The sequence below is a fragment of the Microtus ochrogaster genome, chromosome 15 (genome assembly GCF_000317375.1).
Source record: "Microtus ochrogaster isolate Prairie Vole_2 chromosome 15, MicOch1.0, whole genome shotgun sequence".
Lineage (NCBI taxonomy): Eukaryota > Metazoa > Chordata > Mammalia > Rodentia > Cricetidae > Microtus > Microtus ochrogaster.
The window spans coordinates 8015593-8041410 of NC_022017.1; the positions used below are offsets into that span (position 1 = coordinate 8015593).

The window sequence follows — 25818 nt, forward strand, 5'->3', positions numbered from 1 at the left end:
CCTTGTATTGACACTGTATGAGTGTGTGTTGTGGTCTAGCTGTACCTTGTATTGACACTATGTGAGTGTGTGTTGTGGTCTAGCTGTACCTTGTACTGACACTGTATGAGTGTCTTCTGTGGTCTAGCTGCACCTTGTATTGACACTGTATGAGTGTGTTGCGGTCTAGCTGACTGTGTGTTGTGTTCTGGTGTCCAGAGTCACCGTACAGTGCCTCTTCTCCCAGCTCTCCTTGCTGTGCCTCTTTCCTACCACAGCATCGTCAGGATTACCTCCTATTAGGAAAGGCAATTTGTAAGGATCTCGTGGAGCGATTCATTTTCATTTTATTTCTCAGGGCTAGCTTCCAACTCTTTGATTTTACTCTGGAATGTGAGAAATGTCTTAAAAACCACAAAGCACCAGCTAGGAAATCCTTTCCAGAAGCAGGCAGCATTGAAGACGTAATGGCCCAGCAAAGGCTTGCGTTATGCTTTTACAGTTAAACTGTAATGGTGGCAGCCGGCCTTGCCGGTCGGGCCCTGTGGCTCCTGGCAGTGGCCTGCTGGAGCTGACCAGCGCAGGAAGGGAACAGCATCAGTGACTGTGCAGTCTCCAGCCTGTGCCCAGGCAGCTCATAATCGCAAAGAGCTTTTATGGCTCATGCCTAACTTATTTAGTTTTTTTATTGTTTTATTATATCTTAGTATTTATTTGTTTAGTTAGTTTTTCAAGGCTAGATTTTTCTGTGTAGCTCTGGCTGTCCTAAAACTCAATCTGCAGACCAAGTTGACCTGGAGCTTGGAGATCCGCCTGCCTCTGCCTCCCAAGTGCTGGGATTAAAGGCGTGCGCCACCATACTAGGTGGTTCATGCCTTTTGTTTGTTTGTTTGTTTGAGACAGGGTTTCTCTGTGTGTACTCTTGGCCATCCTGGAACTCACTCTAGAATAAGGTGACCTCAAAGTCACAGAGATCCTCCTGCCTCTGCCTCCTGAGTGCTGGCATTAAAGGTGTGTGCCACCACCACCAGGCAGTTCATGCCTCTTTAAAGTCTACTTTCTCGGTTTTATCTATTATCTACTAATAATCAAAATACATTTTCAGAGTAATGGTGTATATGCAAGCTTTATTTGTTAAAACATAAACAAAATAGCACTACATTCTTTTTTGGTCTAAAATAAAGACTATAACTAATATAAGAAAAACTATATACAATAAGTACAATAACTATATACAGTATAGGCAATAAATACACAACAATGCCTAGTCCATTTGCATTTGACAAATTCAGAGAAAATACTCCATTATCTATCCTATCTTGGTGAGTCCAAAGTATTGTACATAATTCACTTTCTATTCTAACTTGAGCGCACATACTCACGTAACCAAATACAACTCAGAGTTACTTTGTAACTATTTTCCAATAAGTCATACAGGCATAGGCAGATGCAACTGAAAAGCAGGAAATGGCTTTGGAATCCTGCTGGGACTGTGTGATGCCAGGAAGGCCACAGGCAGAGTCTGGCAGATGGACACGCTCCTTCCTGTTCCTCACGGCTGTGCCTTGCCTGAGTAGGACCAGGCAAGCTCCTCCCACCGGGATATTCAGGGCATCAGATAAGAGGAGTACCTGAGCATATTTGTTACATCTGTAAAGTTAGAGTAGAGTGTGGCTATCTGCAGCCCTGGTCTTACAGAGGGCTTGTTCCTAGCACCACAGAAAATTCAATAAACAACAATAAGCACCATCATCTTATCACAGCATGGCGGTTGTTTTTTAAAAAAAAACTCAGGGCTGTGGCTCTGCACCGTCTCCTTGGAAAGGCTCACAAGAGGCAACGAAACTCAGCCCTGTTAATCTCTTTCTAGCATAGTCAGTGTGTGTGGGGGGGGGGAGAAGAGACAACATATGCAGTTTCCAGTTGAACATATTTCCTTCCTTATAACACTCTGCATCCCTGAAACTGTTCATGGTGAGTTCAGTGCTTGCTCTAGACAGAACACTGGTGTGAAGGAAGAGAAGAATGCTTTGGACATCGTGTTCTTCGACGCAGTTCAGTAGATCGCCCTGCCCTCAAACACACGTCAGAGCATTTACTCAGATGTTCTCCCTTTTCTCTGTTTCTTTGGCTTACCTTTCCCCTGCTCGTACAGCCAATTTGCTAACGAAGATGCCGAAAGTCAGAGGTTCCTAACAAACGGATTTTTGGGGAAGAAGAAGCTGGCCGATTACACGGATGAACACGTAAGTGATGCTCTGCTCTCAGGAGGTAAACAGGCAGAGAGGTGTGTGATCTACCGCGGTCTCGGTGGGAAAACAGTGTGATTGAAATTTTCCAAGCCTTCATCAGCACATTCTGTGTTTATTCAGGCCCTTACTGGAATAAAGGCTTGTTTTTCCCATTTGCCATATGGCTGCATGAATCATTTATGAAATTTATTTGTTTTTTCAAGAAATCATTCTAACCCAAATGTAATCTGCAGCCATACGTTGTTTTCCTTCTTTTTATTGCTCCTCTGTAGTTCTGATTTTTCCTGCAACCTATGATGAAGCCGAGACTTGCATTACATTCAAAATTAAATGTTCTTTTTGACGCTCTGAGTAATGAATGGCTTTTACTCACTATGACTGTGTCTTACTCCTCCGTTTGGGGATGCAGTCTCTTCCAGGAGATATAATGTGAGAAAAGTAGAGACTGGTCCTTTAGCAAACGTTTGCTCATACTGCACTTCTTTTTTTCAAGCACCCCGGAACCACTTCCTTCGGAATGTCCTCATTCAACCTGAGTAATGCCATCATGGGCAGTGGGATCTTGGGCTTGTCCTACGCCATGGCCAACACGGGGATTGTCCTCTTTGTGTAAGTGAACATCTATGTCTGTGTAGTGCCAAGCCGGTGTATAACCTGACAACCTTATATGAGGTCTTTGTGCACGAGAGTACTGGGAAAGTGTTAGTAAATTGTTCTGGCTTTTATATAGATCTGCTGCCCTGAGGGATAGCCGATGGGGTCTAATCACAGCACTTGCTCATTTGACCATCTGTTTAATCAAGTGGCAGAATGTCTGCGTATTTAACCACCAAGATGTTAGTGAGCCCATCAGTCCACAGGAAGAAGAAACTGTTCCCTAGAGTAGCTCATCACTTGAGGCTCAAATAACGTAGTGTTCAGTGACCAGAAATATTCCTTCCCAAAGCAAATCAAATTCTTTTCCTTCTAAGGAAATAGGAATTTTCTTAGAATAATCTTAGGAAAGATAACTCATGTCATCTAAGAGCCCCTCATGCCCCAGTCCTATTCCTTGTGCCTCTGGGTACCAGACACCAACATGCTGGCCTTTGCATATGGCTTCCGAGCCTTCTTTCCTGTCTTCTTCATTTAATTAATTCCTTATATCTGTGTTCAGCCTAACCTTAGTGCAGCCTTCCATCACCTCTGTGACAGGGACCAGTGTATCGTACCTGTGCCTCTACTGTACCACCCTGGTGTGCTTGTCTGATTTCCTTAGTGTCCAGCTCCCTTGCTAGATGACAAGACCCAGAGAACTGGCTCCATGTCTCACCACACACCCTTTCCTAAACCCTATCACAGTGCCTGGCAAGAAGGCTATTTGTGGATGACTGAAGCCTATTTCTAAACCGCTACGCTTTGCCACACTTGGTCCCAGGCTGCCTGGAAGCAGCAGGGTTCCATGGTTGACCAATAGGATGGCTGGATAGGGGCCTCGCCTGTGATGGACAACCACAGACGTCCGCATGGTCACACATAGTTTGGTATTTTCCAAGACACGCTTCTTGGTCTCTTCACAAGCATGAAGTGGCACATTGGGAGAGGCATCTGACTGTGGAGCCCGCACGATGCTGTCTAAGAATGTGGCACTTACACTTTAAATACATGCTATTTGTGTTCTGCCACCACATATGATTAGCTAATCACGCGGCTATGTGAGGACTGAGCATCAGAACTATAAATATTTATCTTGTGTCAAATGAACTATTTCATGTATTACAGTCTTTAGCTGAATGGGATTTTATACCAACTTCAGTAATCTGCTTGAAATCAATTAGCTGTTTACCATCTGAATAGTAGGCTCATAATCTATTTGCATATCTATATGCTTTCGTAATGAACATGACCTTTGAGACAAGCCTCATTAATCATTCGTGCTATTAGACATCATTAAGAAATTATCACATCATGGGTGAGCAGAAACAGAAAATGCTTTCCCCAACCATGGAGCCACATCACCTTCTGGAGAACATTCCATTCCACATTTAACACAAAGGCTTCCTCTCATCTCGCAGGCTAACTTGACCGGAGCCATGACATCTCTAAAACACCGTGGGATGTGCTTTGTGTGTCTAAGAGACACTCAGCTGTCCCTCTTGGTTTGTGGCAAGTGACATAGCATTCCACTGATTTGGCTTCTAGAATTTGTCCCCCAGCAAGCCCATGTTTAAGATATAGGAATGCTCATTGTTTTTTTAGGGAACAAAGCTACATAATCTGAAGTACACAATTCTTTAAAAGCAGGTGCATTCACACTACACAGATGAGGAGCTCTAAGTGTGTAATTGTGGTCTGAATGCACGCATGCAACAGTGGTCTCACTGGGGTTATCAAATAGACCGTGGAAAGATGTGTGCTCTCAAGTAAATAAAGTGAAAGAATGCCTTTTAAAATGTCAGGTGTCCGAACTGTCCATTTATTATCTAGATGATGTGTTCACATTCTTTTTTCTTCTTTTCTTTGGTTTGTTTGAGATTAGGTGTCATTATGTGGCCCAGGATGACCTTGTACTAATAATCCTCCTGCCTCAGCTTCCCAAGTGTTGGGGTTACAGGTGTGTGCCTCCATGCCTGGCTCTAGCCACGCTCTTCTTTTTATGCCCTAATTCCCGGTTTTATGGAAACACTGATCAGTACTAATGGACAGGAGCCATTCCTACATGCAGTCATGTAGAGGGTCCTGATGTCAATGTGCTTGAAAATAAGCAAGGAAGCCGGGCGGTGGGGGAGCACACCTTTAATCCCAGCACTCGGGAGGCAGGATCTCTGTGAGTTCAAGGCCAGCCTTGTCTACAAGAGCTAGTTCCAGGACAGGCTCCAAAGCAAAAGAGAAACCCTGTCTCAAAAAAAAAGGGGGGGGGGGAGAAAGAAAGAAAATAAACAAGAAATGGTCCAGCTGTCAACACTCACCATCCTCTGCTTTTTTATTATACCTCTCTCCAGTTAGCAAAGTATCTTCCTTTCTTATGTAGATAAAAACAATTAAAATGTCTAAGCCTCGGTTCAGTCAGGTTCTCAGGCAGCCTTTTTCTGCTACCTGTTGATGCAAATATGGCATGCACACACCTGGATGCTGGGTGAGTAGATGGGATGTGTTAGTTTCGTGCCCATTAGCATCTTGGCTGTGAGATACGTTACCCTACTATGTAAGAAGCTACCGACAGTAGCAGAAGCATGTACAATGTAGAAAGTCCTCATTGGGTGGTGTTCCAGAATTTCCTAGAATCCTCCAAATCCATATACTTTGGCAGAGCTGACGATTGAAGAAGCAGAATTATTACTGTAGTTTACTGCAATGGTTAGCCTAGCAATGTCTCACCTGTTATAAACCTAGTGTTGTCTGCTTTCTGTTCGTTACAGAATCATGTTGCTCACCGTGGCCATTTTGTCACTCTATTCGGTTCACCTTCTGTTAAAGACAGCCAAGGAAGGAGGTATGTTCCTTTAAGTCCACATCTTCAGCCAAGAGACTGACTTCCTGGTTTGGCTCTCATCAAAGCGCTCTCACTTAACACAGCATTCTCGGCTAAGGTGGATCCCAGTCAGGCTCGTGGTTCGTTTCCCTCTGATCCCCACAAAGTGTTCTCCCAAGGTTTGTAGTTAGTGGGGACAAATGAGAATCAAGAATGAAAGTCGATTGGCCCAAATTCAAGCCAAACAGGGGGAAGAAAAGACTTTTGGCCAATGGCAGGTATAGCTGCTACTGCTGCTAGCGGCACACAGCTCAAGTGAACGGAGCCATCGCTTCTGTTTGCAAAGCGTTTGACATTGCTCACTGGCTTCTGAGGTCCTGTCCTTTGGTTTTTATCATTTCTCTGTATTATTTAGTTACATGCTTAATATTCCAGTGAAGCGTTATGTAAAGAAATGCTAGAGGCATGAGAATGATCCTCTAACGCAGCAATCTCATCTTCCCTTATAGGGTCTTTAATTTATGAAAAGTTAGGGGAAAAGGCATTTGGATGGCCCGGGAAAATTGCAGCTTTTGTCTCTATTACAATGCAGAATATTGGAGGTAAGTGAGACGCCTACAAGGGGTCACTTGAACCTTCTGTAGGAAGCACAATAAAAATGAGTGACTACAGAACTTCCGGCAGCGGACACACAACTGCAGTCTAGCTCTGAACTCTCACCATGGCCCCGGCAGCCCGCTGAACTCACTGGGTTCCTGGGTGTGTGTGAGCCACACCGCAGACCCAGTGGGTGTTTATTATCTGTATGTTTTTAAATAAGTCTTGTCTAGACATCTGCGGAACTGCTAGGATCGTCTTGTTTGGTTGTTGTTGGTTTTTTGCTGGTTTGGTTTTGTTTTTATTGGATTAGGGCCATAAACATCGAAGCTCATTGAGGAATCTGCTCTACGTTTAGTTAAAATCTTCAGCTTTCCGGAGATTTAAATCACCAGGCATCTCATAAGATCACCTCATGCCTGCTCCAGTTGGTGACAAATGAATTAAGAAGCCCCGAGTGTGTTAAGTCCTTAACACCCAAGGACTGGGCAAGGGGGCCGTGGCCATTGAAGGTGTCAGTACAGCCACGTCACACTTCCAGGTGTGGTTCAAAGCAGGCTCCGTGTCCGGTCAGACACGCGCGATGTGGGTGTAGGAGAGATGGAGCTGGCGTGCCCCCACCCCAGGAGAGATGGAGCTGGCGTGCCCCCACCCCAGCAAACACTCTCCCGTTATCTGTTTGGTCTAATCAGCGATTTCCCATAAGGAAAGCCACTGGTGCTTCTTAAATTAGCAGTTCCACGTTTAGAACGCTTTAGTTTTTCAACCCCCTAAAACCCTGGCATTCGCCACCGATGTGTTATCATTAGCAGGATGATGTTGACACTACCCAAACAGGCCTGTGGCACCCTGAATTTTCAAAGGCCAAACACATTAGCGGTGGTGACATCACTGAGAGTCAGCAGTTAAGAGCTCTAAAATCGAACGGTCCCTCGGTGCGCCAGCTCATCAGAAACACCTCCTGTTTACGCTCTGTAAGATTCTGCTGTGGCCAAGAGCGTTGTAAAGATTAACCAAGCCGTGTGGACAGGAGACACAGCAGCTAGCAGAGAAACCGCCTAGAGTCAGGGGCCCTTGTGCTTTTCATGTAGTCTGCCCTGTGCAAAAGTGTGATCTTGGGTGTGTCATTGAGTTCCTCACAATCCTGATGTCTGCAGGGTAGGGTGGTCTCATACACCTGTTCTCTCCAAGACTTTCCAGATGATCAAATGATGGAATCCACAGAGCTCAAGAGACTCAGATACGATCGGCACCATTCTTTCCTCTGTGGAAGCTTAGGGACTATTTTTTTTTTAATTTATTTATTTATTAAAGACTTCTGTCTCTTCCCCGCCACCGCCTCCCATTTCCCTCCCCCTCCCCCAATCAAGTCCCCCTCCCTCGTCAGCCCAAAGAGCAATCAGGGTTCCCTGCCCTGTGGGAAGTCCAAGGACCACTTTGAAACTAGTCAGAGTTCAGTGTTCAATGTAGATGCCTGTTTATACAACCGCACCAGAAGGATGTAGCTCACACTGAGAGTTGTGTAAGAGCGGCCTTTCCCTGTTGTGGTAGTGGGGGGACTAGAACCCAGATTCCTGTGCATGCTAGACAACCATTCTACACCCCTGAACTACAGCCTCAGCCCTGTCGATTTTACTTTTAATTGCACCCTGGACCATGTGTCAGATAACAAACTAGAATCCAATTGCACCAAATGGTGGCCTTGGGAACGGAGTGTTGCACAAATTCCCCCAGTTGGAGGCAATGCTCTCATGTTTTACATATGTATAACAGACATGTATACAGGGAGAGGTTTTATAGATTTTTAAGATGTTTTCAAAATAGTAAAGGTGAAATTTGACCCTTTCTGTAATTTTCTTAACCAATGGGAAACTGGAATAAGAGGAAAAAACCCAAATCTGTAACAGACAAAAATGGGAGAGAAGCTATTGTCTCTTATACTCTGTTATCAGTCTAGAAGACTTTCTGTGGCCATGGCTCTGAGATTCTTTGTGTGGCTCTGGGAGACAACCGAGGACCCGACAGGTGTCACCAGGAGAAAGCCAGAGTGATTGGAGCGCCCAGAGTCCTGCCTTGCAATTCTGCTATCTTGGTTTTGGCCTCCACTCTTTTTGTCAGACAGCCCTTAGACCCACACAACAGAGGCCATGATGATCTCTAACTAATGAGGGTGAATATGTGGGACCCAAGGTTCCCCTAGTGCCCTAAGTTGGATTTAACAAAGAGACAGCATGGGCGCTGTTAGCAACAGCCCCTCGTGTACGAACTGGAAGGACAAACTTCTGCTTTCCAAGAGAATCTGAAGGCCTCATGGAGTGTGCGGGGCCTTCGCATTCCGTTTTAGGGATAAGATGTTTATCTTTCCAAAGAGAACGGATGTCCCGAGTGCTCTGACGTCTTCTAGCTTGTGTGGGATGGTAGTGTGTGCATCACCACTAAGCTGTCCCTTTGTCCATTCCAGCGATGTCAAGCTACCTCTTCATCATTAAATATGAACTACCTGAAGTAATCAGAGCATTCATGGGACTTGAAGAAAACACTGGGTATGTCTTACATTCCCTCTGCGATACCACGCGGCTCATTCTGTTGGTCTTTTCTGGTCCCAACACCCTCTCTCTTTCTCTTTTAGGGAATGGTACCTCAATGGCAACTACCTCGTCATATTTGTGTCTGTGGGAATTATCCTTCCACTCTCTCTCCTTAAAAATTTAGGTATTAATTCACTAACTGAAAGTTTATCTTTGCTTCATATTCTATTAGGCAAGCTTTTTTTAGACGCTATAGTCACCTTCCAAAATATTTCTGGTGATTCCTAGGTTACCTTGGGTATACCAGTGGATTTTCCCTGACGTGCATGGTGTTTTTTGTCAGTGTGGTAAGTGCTTTGTTGACATGATCCTTGTAGCTTGGAATGCCTGCCATGTTTCATTAGCGTCCTCTTGTTTGTCCACGGATTTTACTAGCATGGAATAGTTCTTGCTTCACAAGTAATTTTATTGTATTCTAATTTGGAATGAGAAAGGGGCAGTCATGGGTTTAAAAATAGTTGAATTAGAATGCCAAGGTCATAGCACACGGTATGTTCCAGGCAGGCTCCCTGGGCGGACCTTCAGACAAAGGACTATGGCAGTGACCCAGTGTCTAAGAAGGTAGAAATAACAGGCGTGAGTAGGCTGCAGCCATTCTCTGTATTAGCCATTCTCCCTTCCACTTTCTACCCGTTAAGAGACTTTGACCATAGCAGAGTTGAAGAAGTCAACTCAAACAAAGGAGAAATTTCTTGAAATAGTGTAGATGAGAAATTTGCAAACATTTCCCCCCACAAAGATGTAAAGGAAGAGGAAAGAATTATTGATGACTTGTGTCATGAATACTTTGATGTAATGAGGAAATTATCTTTGATGTAATGTCATAGAAGAGTCAGAAAGACCTGGGAAGTCTGGGACTGTTGACTAGAAAGTAGCACTGGCAACCACAGTTCCAACTCTCTCCTTTGAACAGAGGCTAGGACTCTATGGTCCAGCAGTCTATGGAGAGCCTGGACTCCTCAAGTCACATAGATGGATTTTTATTTTATTATTTCCCCCTCAAAGCTTAACAATTCTTTTGTTTTTGTTGTTTCAATGTTTAATGACTGCCTATAGGTGATCTACAAAAAATTTGAAATACCCTGCCCTCTGCCTGTCCTGGATCACAATGTTGGAAATCTGACGTTCAACAGCACACTTCCAATGCACGTGATTCTGTTACCCAATAACTCAGAGAGCACTGACGTCAACTTCATGATGGATTACACTCACCGAAACCCTGCAGGGCTGGATGAGAACCAGGCCACTGGCCCTCTTCACAACAGTGGAGTGGAGTACGAAGCCCACAGTGATGACAAGTGTCAACCCAAATACTTTGTTTTCAATTCCCGGGTAAGCGAAAGGTCCATGCCCCCTAATAGGCTGAGCGGTGCTGTGGTCACTGAATTTTATTTCACAAACTGAGAAGCGCTGGAATCACTGTCTATGCTGGGTCTCCAAATATGCGTGTTTGTTTGTTTTACAGACCGCCTATGCAATCCCAATCCTAGCATTCGCTTTTGTCTGCCACCCCGAGGTCCTACCCATCTACAGCGAACTTAAAGAGTAAGGCAGCCATCATTTTAGCATTCTCATTTGATTTGCAAAAGTATCCATCTATTCAAAGATGCTTTATGAGGAGGCCCATCCTATGGCTTTCTGAGCAGAGATGGTTTGTGCTACCGCAATTCATTGGTAATGTATTTCAGCCAAGGCTTGAGTGAGCCCACCTGCTTGGCTTTGCTTCCTCTCCTGCCGTTCTAGCATGACAGCTCAGGGAATGATTTCCCACAGTGGGGGAGGAGATGGTGGGTGCATTGATTCCGGTAGGTGTGTGGATTTTGTTGTTTAGCTGGAAATGACAACACTCGTGATAACAAAAACTTAGAGTCAGGGCAGCCTTGCCGAGCAGCTGATGCTACTTGTGGTCAGTTCCTTGCATGAAAGGTGTTCACCGGAACAGACAGCCTTGTGTGTGCAATAGGGACACGAGCTAGTTCCTACCAGTGCAGGGATCTGTGATTCATTAATAATCATCTCCTTTGAGGCTGCAGACATCGCATTTGGTCTGAACCCATTCTAACCGCTCGGGGGTCAGGCAATGGTTTTTACATCTTTAAACCTGAACAGAGAAGATCCCTCGTGTGTGTGTGTGTGTGTGTGTGTGTGTGTGTGTGTGTGTGTGTAAACCAGATAAGTTCTGATTTGCTTCCTAAAGTTCTGGAACACTTTTGGCTACTTGGGGTCTTAGATTTATTTTGTGAATCACATACAGTATGGACTCCATAAGCCTGAAGATTGGGTGGTGAGTGCTTGCTATACTGGCTTCTAGAAACTTCCGTGGGACAACATAAATTTTTCTCAGTAGTTCGAGCTCTTGGTAGTAGGGATTTGCTGACTCCCTAGGTTGTTTTCTTCAGTAAACTCATCTCAGTGTGAAGTGGAAAAGCTTTGCCATAGGGGCCGGTTTAATCCTGGCCATTTAACGTAATTAAATTAATTAATTTTCTGTGGACAAGCTTATGTGACATTAAAGGAACTACATATTAAAGGAACACTGTTTAAGAGAAATGAAAATAAATCTTCCTTAACTCTATGAGACAATTTAAACAAGTTGTAAGCTTTATGTCTGAAGTCTGGTTTCATCATTTTTATTTTAATTTTAAGTTATATTTAAAGAAGTTTTTAAAGTGAAGCTTGGTATTCTTTTTCTTCCCAGTCGGTCCCGGAGAAAGATGCAGACAGTGTCCAATATTTCCATCACAGGGATGCTCGTCATGTACCTGCTTGCCGCTCTCTTTGGCTACCTAACTTTCTATGGTAGGTCACCCTGTCGCGGCCATTCTCTTTGTGATTAGACTGGTCATTCATCTCAATACATAAAATCGTTTTTCATCCCTTAAGTGGGTGGCATGGTGTGTGTGTGTGTTCACCTTCATGCACCCACTTGGACACACACACATCACAAATCTTTTAAATCAAGTTAATTTCCTTCACATATAAGTGATATTTGTCTAGTTTCCCAGTCCAGCTTAGGCTAAAAACAATGAAACTGAATCCAACTGTATACAGTAGAACTCTTTTTAAGGAGAAGTGGCTGCCAAGCAAATCGCAAAAGCCCATAGTCCTCAAGTTTGAACCTGCTTCTTCTTTACCAGCCAGTTAAAGCTGGCATCGTAAGCAGGACAGTGGTGGCACACGTCTTTAATCCCAGCACTCTGGAGGCAAAGACGGGAAAATCTCTGTGCGTTTGAGGCCGGTCTGGTCTACAGAGTGAGTTCCAGAACCGGCTCCAAAGCTACACAGAGAAACCCTGTCTAGAAAAACAAAAACAACAACAAAACAAACAAACAAAGCTGGCATCTTAGAGTATTAAGTAAAATGTCCACTTCATTTCAAAGTTCTGTTAGAGTAATAGCTTCCTAAGTAAAAGGATACAAAAAAATGTTCCTTCAATCTGGGATTATTCTAAATTTGTGTGTATGTGTTTATGTATGTATGTATGTATGCATATATGTATAAATGACATTGCAACAGTACACATTACACATTCTGTCCAGCACCTTAACTGTAAACAAAAAATTAATATGATTTTCTCATTCATGAAGAGAAATTATTTCAATCAAATATGTGTGTTATCATGTATTTACACTAGTCAAAGTGTCAATGCAAATAGGCATTTTTAATAGACACCTTCAACTCTTTTTTGAGTTCTGTTAGTGAGTTGTTTATTGCGAGACACACAACACTTTGGAAACCATTTCAGTTATTTTAGGATAGATAAAGAAATGTGCATACAATACATACACATGGAGTTTCAAAAATCGACTGCAAAGTTGTAAGTAAGAGTGGCTCTTCCTCAGTTGACTGTGTGGCCGACTGGGGAGGAGATGGCTCGGAGAGGCCATCATTTGCTTAGGTGTCTTTCCCATTTGACTAACATTTGACTGGTAACCGAGCACTTGCTCCCAGTTTGGCATTAGCCTCTCACTGGTTACAGGTTAGCGAAAGTCAAGATCAACACCACCGAGTGTGTTTCTGCCCCTTGTCTCATCTTGAGCGGTATAGAGGGGAAACCGGGCTACGTATGACGTCATTTACATCTATGTGCTACTCGTGTCTTGATTTCATGTGTGTCTATGAGCATATGTGTCTGGCATTCTGCATGGCCGTCTTCAAAGAAGGCATCAGATAAATCTTAGAATGATTCTGATTGGGAGATCCAATAAAAATCATGCTTTCATTCTCGCATGCTTTTCTAATGAATTTCATAAGACAAACAACCCTTGAAATCCTCAAGAGGACCTGAGTTTAGATTGCCAGCACCCATGTAAAAGCTGGGTGTGGAAGCCTGGTATCGGTAACCCCAGTGCTAGGAACCGAAGAGGCAGATCCCAGGGTCTTGCTGGGTGACAGTCTAGCCAAAATGACAAGCTCCCGGTTCAGTGAGAGACCCTGTCTCAAAAAGTAAGGCGAAGGAGTGATTGAGAAAAATGTCTCAACATCAACCTTTGCCCCTCCCCCACATGTACCCACACAAGTGAATGCACACGTGTGTACAAACATACACACATACACACAAACACAGAGTTAGAGCTCATTAGTCCTTCAGTTTCCACACTAGGTCCAAAGATGCTGCTTTAGGGTTAGCTGGATTGACAGGTTGAGGCTAGAGGTGGCGTGGGCGGGACAAGCTAGTAATGGCTTAGGCTTTTTCCTTTCTTTTAACCCTAGCATGTCGTCCTGGTTTGTGATGCTCTCTGAAGCAGACAGATTTATTATGGACCAAATCACGTCAAGAAGCTTAGCAGCCTTTCATGTAGTAGCTTTACAAGCTACAGAACTGTCTGAATCCCCAGGCCTGGCGTCTGCCACTATCCCGTTTCTCCCATCCCCCTGCATGTTTCTGTGAGAGGCCGGTTCCCACTCAGCAACTCCCCCGACTCTTCCTCTTGCAGGGGAAGTTGAAGATGAATTACTCCATGCTTACAGCAGAGTCTACACATTTGACACCCCTCTGATCATGGTTCGCGTGGCCGTCCTGGTGGCAGTGACGCTAACTGTGCCCATTGTCCTCTTCCCAGTAAGTACACTGAGTCCCGAAGAATGAGTCCGTTGTTCTGACTCGCTGTGGATTTGGGTGTCTGTGTGTCTGTGGTTCTGGGTCCCAGCCGGTTATTATTTTCTCATAGAACTTTGGAGCCACTTAAAGTTGAGCACTTAGTACATAGACACAGTCAGCATTTTAGGTGGTGTTTTTAAAGTATGAGAAAAAACATGAACCTTATTTTTAAATTCAAATGAAGAACAAACAGAGCCTGGGCTGCCACCTGTAGACTAATATAATATAATACAATACAATACAATATACTTCTTCTGCCTCTGGAAATGTGAACACCAGCGCCACTTAAGCTAAGACCACATTACATCTTGCCAGCATCTTGAGGTGTTTCCATTTGTTCCTCAGAGCACTGTGCCAAGGTCACATCCAAAGTTCAGGTGATTGAATCTGACGTCTTGGTGGCAAACAGGAAATGGTATATCATTAGGTAAATGATATACCAGAAGGGAGTTTTTTGATCTCTCCCACCAAAACTGACACATGCCTTCTGGCATTTGAGATTCTTGCTCCTTGGCACTAGTCAGGGTTCGGTTTGTCATGGACTCACCACAGCAAGCAAGTGGGGGGTGTGAGGACTGCGTGGCAAGAATTAAAACACTACCCGTGGACAAGCACAGGTTCTCCTGCCTGCCGAGTGTGCCCCTTTCATAAATACTTCGTTCACTCATCCATTTTAGGGGGGGTAAACTAAGCTACCCAGAAACCAGCTTTGCTATGTACAAAACGTTGTGCATAAGACTCAACATAAGAGAGCATCTTAGATAACACACTGTGGTCACTTTAAGAACTGCTCGCGTGGTGACGTGTATTTTGCCACATTCCTTCCTCATGAGTGCATGAAACCAAATCCTCGTCGCTATCACGGCTAATACTTTACTCTGAAATAACGCGTGGCCTCTATTATATCTGAGAGCATTCTGAACGTCCTGCCTGCAGCTTTAGCCTAAAATGAGCTCTGACTGGAGCGGGATGTTCTGTAGGATGGCATTTCCGGTTACGCTGGGAAAAGCGTATCTGGGGTCCTTGTGAGTTTTGGCATATCAGAAACACTTGCATTGTCGTCTAACTGTTTTATGCAAGGAATCTGTTACCGTCTTTCACTTTGCTTTACTCGCAAGCCCTTGATAAGGAAGGATTTCCCTAGCCGCAGTCTCGAGAGACTGAAGGGCATGGCGGTGCTCACACAGCTAGTGGATAACTGTTAAGCTAAGGCAAGGCTCGTTGCCAGAATGGGAAGTAAAAGCCAGTCTCGACAAATATTATATCTCACCATTGGCAATCCAACCCTCTCTTAGAAATTCTTGTCCCGTGTAAGAACGAACGCCCTGGGCCGAGTCTGATATCAGGAACTGTAGTAGTTTGTCAGTGCTAGAGGCCATTAAAATCGAAATTGGCCATAAGAACCAACATCCATTTTCTGGGGCATGGCATGGCCTTTCACTGCCACAGTTACAGGGAAATGTGAACAGTGGTCATAGACAGAATGGTGGTCCGCAGAGTGGGCAGGCCGGCAGGGAGGGTCAACAATGCTGAACATGAAAAATGGTCTTGGGCTGAATCTTGCCTTTTCTGAAATGCATAAACCACCTTTTCTAGTTTATTCTGTGCCTTGAATCCATGGGAATGAGGGTCTGGGCAAGGGAACCAAATGGTCACAAGTGTGATAAGTGGTGACCTCCATGTCCCAGTCAAGTTCTAAGAGGCCAAATTCTGATGGGCTTCTGATAAAGCTGTCGATACTGTGAATAGTGTTTTTTATTTGTTTTGTGTGACTTGGGGCCAGGATTTCAGTGAACCAAAAGCAGGGCGTGGCTCTCCTACCTACACTGTGTGGCTTCACCTGGAGGGTGTGGGTCTCCTGCATGGCGCGGCTCACCCAGAAGGCACGGCTCACCTGGAGGGCATAGCTCTCCCAACAGCTTTCCTTGCATTCAGAAACACTTGGCACCCCTCCCCGCAAGAAACTTCTTTATCTGCCATGGTATCCTCCCAAACAAGGGACAAAGCAAACCTAGTCTGGATTCAAATCTAGCATTTTAGCTACTGTTTTGCGTCCTTTCTCTTACAGAACTCAGTCACCTGGCTCTTTCTTTGATGAGAGGATAGTGTCGCCTGCTCAGATTCCCTTATCCTCTTTTTCATCTCAAGTCCGGTTGGTCTTTTCCTTCTCAGCACAAGCGTGCAGGAGCCACCTGTGATGTTTATCTCTGATGCCTGTCAGACAGATGCAGACGCGAAGTGAATGAAGGCTAACTCTATTAGCAGCTTCATGTGGTGCTCCTTGGGTGTGGGGTAGGCTGTCCACTGTGGGATGCACCTCCTTCCAGAGGATGGATGGTGACATGTGCAACTGTGCTTCCCTTCCTACGGCAAGGTTCACGTGTCACCACAAGGGACAGAAAAGCAAGTACCCTTTATTGTTTATCCTAAGTGAACAGGCTCATGCCCTACTGGAGTATGTTCAGAAGGTCATCTTTCAGACTTTCCGGCACTTGCTGTTCATCTTCCTACAGAACAATCATCCCTTTTGCATGTCCTGCCTCCAGGTCTCTGAAGTGTGCACAGACAATGGTACAGAAATATGGTTGGCACTGTCAGGAACTGCAGTGGGGTTGGTACTCTCGAGATACGATCCCCAAGCCATCCTGTAACGCGAAGAAGGCATCATTTCTACTCAATGGGAGAATCTGTGTTTATTGAGAGGCAAATCAAGGCTCTTCCTTTCTTTTTGACTTCAATATCTGTGATCTTCACTCTGGCACCCTACATTAGCACAGAGCGCCTCCTAACAGACTGTGCTCAGGAAACTCTGCAGGAACAATTAGCACTCTACCCAGAAAGTGCGTGGAAACTTCCTTGTGTCATTCTGGGTCAGAAGTCCTGGCTGGTGCTGGGGACTTCCCGGACTTGCAGCATCTGACCCACATTTTCATATCCTTATCAGTTTGCATCAGTAGATAAAGGGGCACATGGGTAAGGGCATGTGAGTAATAAGGTTGAGTTGCCTCCGTTGTCCTGGTGTGGGTAAACAGAGCTGCCCCAGCCTTTTGGATCTGCTCTCTCATAACAACGGTGCTATAGCAGGGAATGACCAGTTTTCTTCTAACCCTTTCCAAGGCTCCTTTCCTCTGCCTCCTTGGCACTGTTGCCCTCTTCAGGGGGCTGTTGACACTCCATGTTCCCTCAGTCCTGTACTCACTGTGAGAACAAAGCTTTTGCCGTTCACCCCAACCATGTTGCGTTTCTTCCTGTCCATTTTGTGTCTTCTCGTTTCAGTAGGCCAAACCTTCATTTACCACATGACCTTAGGAAACTGTGTTTGTTCTAAGAGGCCTGAGCATACAGGATTGCCTTGACTTGGCCTTTTGTTTGCTTGTTTTAACCTGAATGGTTTCATTTTAACAGAAACAATATATGTGCGTGTGCGTGTGTGCTTGTGTGCGTGTGTGTGTGGGTGTAGCATCTTCATAAAACATGAATCTGTACTCAGCCTGCTTTTTTTGTAAGTTTCCCAGTCAATCATACTGAGCAACACACACCCCTATAGAAAACTCACTGTAGGTTCAATCATACTGAGCAACACACACCCCTATAGAAAACTCACTGTAGGTTCGCTAACCCTGCCGCTGTGAACAATATTGGACAGGCATTCATCACAGGTCATCATGTCCCAGTTACTGGGGAAAGTGGCATCAAACTGCTGGCCTCCCTTGAAGTGCTTTTCACAGTAGGCTGCTTTTTCACTAATTTTTAAAATCTCTCCCAAAGTCACTCCTAAACCATTTGCGAGCCCGTGTGTGCAGTTTGCCACTCTAGAAATGAATTCCCTTTGACCTACACAGATGGCTCCCATTATCCACGGCTGGTATGAAAGGAATGCCACAGGAGAAACTGCGGGCGATTTAGCTTGCATTTTTCCAGGCTGTCCATACATGTTTCAAGATGGAGCTTGCAGTTGCTGCTTCTGCAATGAGTTCCTGTCTCCGCGCCATTATGAGGTCTCGAGACTGGAATTTTTTGGTGGAAATCAATCCCATCACTTCTGAACGTGGGAAGCCCTAGCTGAACTCAAGGGCTTACTCACTGAAAGACCAACAGAGTACCCCAAAGATGAGCATGTCTCTGTGTCAGGCTGTCCAAACCCAAATGCTCTCAGCCCCTCTCCCGCGATGACTCCTTTGTCGGGTGACACCCCAGTTCCTTGTGCTCTGCTACCAGCAGAGCCTCTCTCCAGCTTGGCGCACTGACTTCAGCTGCTGAAATGAGGGCTGGAATCTGCAGGGGACCCCGAAGGGAGTGGAAGGGTTCCTGCTGTCAGTTTAATTCAGCGTTTCCTGAGTGCCTGCTGTGGGGAAATGACTGAGCAGGACCTCTGCGGAATGCTGGGGTTATTGAGTTCCACTGTTTGCCTTTTGTGGGTCTGTAATCTGTTAATGTGGGGGGGGGGGGAGAAGGAAACACAAAAAGTATCACTTTTTTTTTCCTCCAAAATACCACTGGAAAATGTCAAATAAAATGGAAAATTAAGAAAAAGCCAGGTTCGTGGAATTTGCTTTAGAGTCTGTGCTATGCCATCTCAGTGTCTATGTCCGATGCCTAGGCTGGTCTATTGAGAGTAAGACACAGTTAGCTAGCAGCAAAGGCTTCACTGCCCCAAGTCGCATGGAGCTGTTACTTCATCTCTTCGGCCCAAGATTATTATTGAACAAAGAGTTCTAAGATCCAAGAAAGTGGACACTTGGTATGCAGCCAAGGAAAGATATCACTGTCAGACACGACAGATCAGTGTGAAGTTGACACACAACACAAATGGACCTAATTCTGTGGAACTGTACGAACTTAAAGCAGTTAGGATGGCAAATGCTCCTCTGTGTGTGTTTCAACACAAGGAAAATGTGAGAAAAAACATCAAGATGTATCTTTTTGGTGGTGGGGTGGGAGGGGTAAAACAAAATGCTTTAGATTAGAATACTTATAATCATAGCAAAAATTAAAAACAGCCCGGCGGTGGTGGCACACACCTTTAATTCCAGCACTCGGGAAGCAGAGGCAGGCTGATCTTTGTGAGTTCAAGGCCAGCCTGGTCTACAGTATGAGTTCCAGGACAGTCAAACCTACACAAAGAAACCCTGTTTTGAAAAAACAAAACAAAACAAAAAAAGCGAAAGAAGTGATCAGGTCTGTTCTGTCAACATCCTCATTGCAGATCAGGACCTCCGTGATCACGCTGCTGTTCCCCAGACGACCCTTCAGCTGGGTGAAACACTTCCTGATTGCCGCAGTGATCATTGCGCTCAACAACGTCCTTGTCATCCTCGTGCCCACCATCAAATACATCTTTGGATTCATAGGTAAGTTTCAGAAGAGCTTTTGTGTGATCAGTTCCAAAGTACGCCTCCTTAAATGACAATATGAAAACAGCGCAATGCGGGCAGGGCTCCTGTCCCTGTTGGGCTAAAAGGAATTTCATGAGCCCCTGCTGGGCTCAGTGACCACACTGGCTGTGTTCTATGTTGGCGGTCACCTGTAGCCATTTTGTCCAAGTGCCCTTTCAAGAGATAAAGAAACTGAGCCTCAAAGAAATCAAATCACATACCTTTTGGTGGACAGAGGATTTGGGCATGGGCATAGCTCTGTCTTCAGTGGGAAAGTAAGGGCTGACTACCATATCCTCTCTCAAGGCTGTGAGTGCCAGCTGGGGTGTTCAGGGTGTCTTTAGAGGAACTGGAGGCTGATAGCCCTAAACATCTCATTCCCTTTAACCACATGGTTGGTTGGTGCATTTGATTTCTCAGTCCAGGCTAAGGGTTTACTAGATTTTTAGGGCAGAATGGCAATTTTTGCTTTTTTTTTTTTTAGCTTTTTGAGACAGGGCTTCTCTGTATGATCCTAGCTGTCCTAGAACTCACTCTGTAGACCAGGTTGGCCTCAAACTCAGAGATCTACCTGCTTCTGCCTTCCAATTGCTGGGATTAAAAGTACACACCTCCATCACCTGGCTAGAATGACTTTTAAGAGAATCAGACCTGGACAGGAAGCTTTAGTGCTGAGTTCAGCCCCCGAGATTGTTTGGCCTCTTACTACTTATTACAGTTACACTTACATGGCCATAATGGGAGGCATATTTTAACTCTCTTTACAGACACACATTCTAGAAATGCATAATCAAGATGAATTATGGCTTAAATGTTACTTTTAGTGCTGAGAAAAACAAAAGGGATTGTACTTGTTTGTCCTGAAGCATGTGCCTGCAGATGCTTCTCTGGGGCAGCCAACTGTGTGAGACACTAACTGCCCTGCATCTCTCTCCTCAGGGGCTTCGTCTGCCACCATGCTGATTTTCATTCTTCCGGCGGCTTTTTATCTCAAACTTGTCAAGAAGGAACCTCTGAGATCACCCCAAAAGGTTGGGGTAAGTAAGACTCGTAATGTCCCCTACTGTATCTCAACCACTCAGGGAAAGTCAGAAAACACATGGTTTAGAAAAATGAAACAAGCAAGACCCCCAAATAAGCAAGACCCCAAGAGCTGAAAGTGGGCAGCACAGCAGTTATGGAGGAGAGGGTCTCTGACATTCACAGGAGTCTAGTATTTCAGGGAGCAAATGTCTAAACATTTATGGCAAATGCTGCCTTGGTGTATTTCCCACGGGCATGCCTATCACATGCACACTGACATCCAGTGCCTGGCTGGATATAATGTAACATTATTAGAGGTACTGGGCTCCCTCCTGGTGTGGGCAATGGCAGCAATGTAGTCCCATTTGCTAGATTCACAAAGGCAAAGATGACTTTCATTTCTATTCTATCAAACCCTGTATGTGCTATAAAAACAGAATCGATCATTTTTTCAGTGAATCTTTTCAGGTATAAAATATCATCTTATTAAACTGCAGCGTGCATATTTCCTTTCATAATAAACAGTATAGAAACATACATCACAAAGGATATTTTACCCATACTTAGTGGTGACCATCTAAAAGGATCTTCTATTAAGGCTTGGAAAGAATGCTTCTAAATCCAAGTGGAGTCTTGAAAGTCATTCACCTTTTGAGGGTGCCCGGGGATGTTAAGGGCAGTTTGGTAGAACAAGTCCTCCTGTCATCATTCCCCAAAATTGGACTCTGTGGGCTCTGCCATGCTTGGGTGTCTGTAGCAGTGTGCCCGGGGGAAGTGCTCACTATGGCCAGCTCTAAACTGGGCAAAGTCATCCCCTGTCCCCTGCTGATGACAGTCTTCACCTGCTGCTCTCCAGCGGGTAGAATTCGAAGACTGGTCCATGTGGAAGATGTAAGAACTCTTCCAGTTAAAATTCTCAAGTTATAAATGTTCTCACTATTCCTACTTACAAAGATACTTATGCTTTTGACTTTTGTTGGAAATATTCAACATACACTGGGCTCTCATTTTGTTCGTGGGATTTATCAGTTGTACATGCAAGAGGTCCTGATTGTTTCCTACATTATTCAGTCTTCGTCTGGTGCTTAATGTTTGGTGGTCCCCGTGTTTTCCTGCACCAAATCCATCAGCTAGTCCTCTCTTCTCAACCCTTATGCTATTTGTCTTCACCATTTCCCCTCCTTTTCCTACAAGAATCCTAAATTGACCTACTTGACGTTTGTCCCTGCGAATATACAAGCCACATTACCACCCCGTGACACTGTCCTAAAGCAAACCATGCTTTTCTCTGTCTCTGCTCCCTAACATGCTCCCTCTGAATCTCAGGCTTTGGTCTTCCTTGTGACTGGAATCATCTTCATGATGGGAAGCATGGCACTCATCATAATCGACTGGATTTACAACCCTCCGAATCCCAAGCACCACTAACTAAGCCCAAGGAAAGACTTTCCATTGGAAATGGCTGAAGTTATGCTCCAGAGGACATCCTAGTGGCCCTGACGGGGATGTCATTGAGAGGAAACAACGAGAAGATTCCAAGGACACATCCTAGTTCCATTGCCTGAGACCCGTGAAAGAGAAAATGATGGGTTTGGTCGGGAATGGCGAATGATGCATTAAAAAGCTGTGGCGCACATTTCAACCCAGGCCTTCTAGTGCGGTGTGTGGTGCCCAAGGTGTGTTCTGCAGATGTGCAAGCAGAATCCGCTTGACTGTGTATCTTGGTCAGCAAATAATACCGTGTCCCCATTGCTCACTCCCCACACTTCACCGCCCCAGATTAACAAATAATTTGATTCTCAACATCAAGCAAAAAAGCCCCAGTGGCAAAGCCATCATCACTTAAGGCCATCTCCCATCCTGCAGCAACACTAAGAGTCTACTGACTGACGGAGACAGGCGTGTATCTTGAGAACTGTCCCTGTGAGGTTCATGAATGGCAGATACCAGTCTAGAGTACTTTGTTTCGATACTAAAGAGTAGTTTGCCCAATCTGCTTATTACTCTGAATTAGTGCCATTGGTTTTTATGGTAAATGCCAAAACAGCTCACTAAACGGGAGGTGGAGGTGGTATTTAATTATCAAGAAGTAACAACGAAATGATGCTTTTAGCTCAGCTGCCCAGTGAGCCAGCCCCTGCTTTTTCATGTCATTCCTGGGATTTTTGTCACACTTTTGTCCTTGAACAAGGCTTTCCCTCTTGTCTTCCATTCTCATGCATAATTTTCAGAAGACCATAATTCAAGTGGAAACACACTACCCAGTATTGTTTGATACATTTTTTTATTTGATAGACATTCAGTGCAGGAAACTGTAATTTTGCTCTATGTTTGTGTATATAATCTCATTCTGCAGTTATCAGAATGTTGACATATGGTACATTGCATTTTTATTTTTTACATGTGTAGCTTTCTTTCTTCACAGTCGAAACATTTATATTATCGGGTGGGGGCAGAGAATTAAGCTAGTGGGCTCCAAAATCCATGTGTATGTATCTGTCCATGGAGACATCTAAAAATTAAAACCAAAGTTGTACGTAGTTCAGTAATGCTCTTCACTGTTTACAACACTATAAACATCCATAGGAAGGTAGCAAAGGAAGGGGCTCCTCGTTTGTAAAAAAATTTCAAGTGCTAGCATTGGTCTTTGAGTTTCGCATGTCTAGAATAGGGCTCTGCTTCTTGGAGCTCACATGGGAATTTGCTGACATTCACCTGTCATTAATATAATGTCAAGTGGCTATAAATAAATGCACTAGCATGGCATGGAAACAGAGGCGATTGTTCTTGTTCACATCCATAGACACTTACATGGGATGAAGATCAGTTGCTACTCACTGCCCAGAAGTTTTGGCATTCACTACTATTTTTTTCAATTATTTGTTGTGTACTTTACATTTCAGTAAAGCCAAGTATGAAATACACGTACCATACAGATAATGAACATACTGTCGTACTAAAACAGTTTTTCTGTAGTGTGCCTAAAAACATATATTTGCTTTATGTATCACTTCCTGGAGTTATAATACTATAAAATGATGTGCTTTGTGATAGAAAACGAGCATTACTAGAAACTATCATAATTTTTAAGTTATTATGATTTGGGAGGAAAAAAAATCACCAAATAGCATCTTTAAGATGTCTCTCCATTTTTGTTCACCCAACAAATAAACCAAGACAGAGAGTAGAAAAGGTATGTATGTTTAGTCTGAACATATTTAAGTGTAAATATAAATGGCTAATCAAAAAATATTGGAAAACTGTAAAATCTGTATATATTTTGAGTATTTTGCATTGAGGATGACTAACTTGAAAGTATCCACATTTGTAATTATATAAATATTCAAGAGCAATACGACAGTGCCAAAGACTACCCACAATACCATTCTGTCACGTGGCAGTTTGCAGGGTTCGTGTTTGCACGAGCTGCAGGGCAGATTTGCAGAGTGCCTTGTCCTGGGTATCTTGTCCTGGGTATCTTGTTCTGGGTACCTTGTTCTGGGTACCTTGTCTTGGGTACTTTGTCATGTCTTGGGTACCTTGTCCTGGGTACCTTGTCTTGGGTACCTTGTCCTGGGTACCATGTCCTGGGTACCTTGTCCTGGGTACCTTGTTCTGGGTACCTTGTCTTGGGTACCTTGTCCTGGGTACCTTGTTCTGGGGTGCCTTGTTTTGGCAAATTTAACCCATTTGGAAACATATACAAATTTTATTTTCTTATATCATTTTTAAGGTGGTTCGATGTACTGGGAAGATTTTTTTTATTACAGAGACTGTATATTGGTATATAATAAACGACCTTTTCAAATGACCCGGCTTGATTTTCCTTCTCAGTAAAGAAGGCTGGGGATTATTATTTGTACATGAAACAAAACTGAAAGCCTAAATATCACCCTTCTTAAACTCATGCATGTCCATCGTGCATATGCGGAAGGCTCAAGTCCTTCACCCCCTGAAGATACAAAGCACATCCAGTGCCTTCATCTCACACGCGTCTGTCTCACATGTCTATCATCTAGCACTAGAAAGTAGAAGCAGGAGAATTGTCGATTTGAGGCCACCCTGTGCTACACAGTAAGGCATGATCTTGAAAAAGTCAAGGGATAGCAATGACATTGTTTTCTGGTTGTGGAAGTCAGCTATCCTAACATCAAGGACTGGTGGTTCTACCTATCTCTGGAGTTCTAGAGTTGGATCTAATCTATCCCCTTGCCTTTTCCAACTTTTAGAAGCCACATAGATTCCTTGGCCCCTCACCTCTTCTTCCATCTTCCAAGTTCACAATGCATGGTCTTCCAATGCCTGCCTCTCTCTCTCTCTCTCTCTCTCTCTCTCTCTCTCTCTCTCTCTCTCTCTCTGTCTCTCTCCCTTCCTCCCTTTAAAAATTCTTGTGACTGCATGGGATCCATCCAAATAATACAGGTAATATTCCTTTGCAAAGATCCCTAATCACACCCATGAAGTCCCCTTGCCTAAGCTGCAAGGACTAAGATATGAACATTTGGGGGGGGATCATTCTTTCTACCACCCCCCACATACATCTCCTAGCCTATACCACAGACGATGCTTGTGTTTAGTTGTGTGCCTGAGGGATGTGCAGGTTACCCCAGATATTTCAGATGTCTCTGAATGATATAAAAAGAGGTGAAAGACATATTTTAAAAACATGATTCTGGTTACTGCCTGGAAACCGGAACGGGAAGGAGTGAAGATGAAGAAGGAAGAAGCTGCAGGCCTGTTGTAGGTCACCAAGAAGGAGAGCCATCCTTCCCATTGGTAAGTTCATTCTGTCTTAATCTAGAGAAGCACTTGTGGTCAAAAGTCTTTCAGATACACATTTCTCCGGGCTCTTTATTTACATTGGAGTCATCCTTTACTAATTATAGCAAGATTAAACTAGAAGAAGGAATGTAAGCTGACTAATACTGGGGTGTATATGGTTCTAAGCACCTTGTACATCTCGGAAGGTCAGAGGCATCTTGTAGGCACTTTCAGAAAGAGGTGCTCACCTACACTCCTAGAGTCCTCCAAGTTTGAGTCCAGTATACAGAAGAGATGCAATCGTGTGAAGGGACATCCCAGTGGGAGCAACCCAGAGAAAGAGAGTATTCCACTGAGACAATCCCAGAAAAAAGAGAGCATCCCCATGAAAGAGAACATCCCTGTAATAACCAAGGCCAGCTGGCCTGGGTCTGAAAAAAGCATGGGATAAAACTGGACTTGCTGAACATAGCGGACAATGAGGACTACTGAGAACTCAAGAACAATGGCAATGGGTTTTTGATCCTACTGCACGTACTGGCTTTGGGGGAGCCTAGGCAGTTTGGATGCTCAACTTACTAAACCTGGATGGAGGTGGGCGGTCCTTGGACTTCCCACAGGTCAGGGAACCCTGATTGCTCTTCAAGCTGATGAGGGAGAGGGACTGGATGGGGGAGTGGGAGGGAAATGG

General features: G+C 44.3%; 1 protein-coding gene across 3 annotated transcripts in view; it reads left to right on the plus strand.

Moving 5' to 3' along the window:
• Positions 1-22013, plus strand: part of Slc38a4 (solute carrier family 38 member 4) — a 64405-nt gene extending 42392 nt beyond the window's left edge. For all 3 annotated transcript variants that reach the window (XM_013348710.1, XM_005353998.2, XM_013348711.1), the window contains 14 exons: positions 2135-2225; positions 2725-2840; positions 5630-5703; positions 6192-6284; positions 8741-8822; positions 8909-8991; positions 9096-9154; positions 9924-10199; positions 10333-10412; positions 11566-11666; positions 13805-13929; positions 19175-19319; positions 20283-20380; positions 21693-22013. In XM_013348710.1, the coding sequence (XP_013204164.1) occupies positions 2135-2225; positions 2725-2840; positions 5630-5703; positions 6192-6284; positions 8741-8822; positions 8909-8991; positions 9096-9154; positions 9924-10199; positions 10333-10412; positions 11566-11666; positions 13805-13929; positions 19175-19319; positions 20283-20380; positions 21693-21794 (1525 nt within the window). In that variant the 3' untranslated portion in view covers positions 21795-22013. The remainder of the gene's footprint in view (positions 1-2134; positions 2226-2724; positions 2841-5629; positions 5704-6191; positions 6285-8740; positions 8823-8908; positions 8992-9095; positions 9155-9923; positions 10200-10332; positions 10413-11565; positions 11667-13804; positions 13930-19174; positions 19320-20282; positions 20381-21692) is intronic.
• Positions 22014-25818: the final 3805 nt, after the last annotated feature.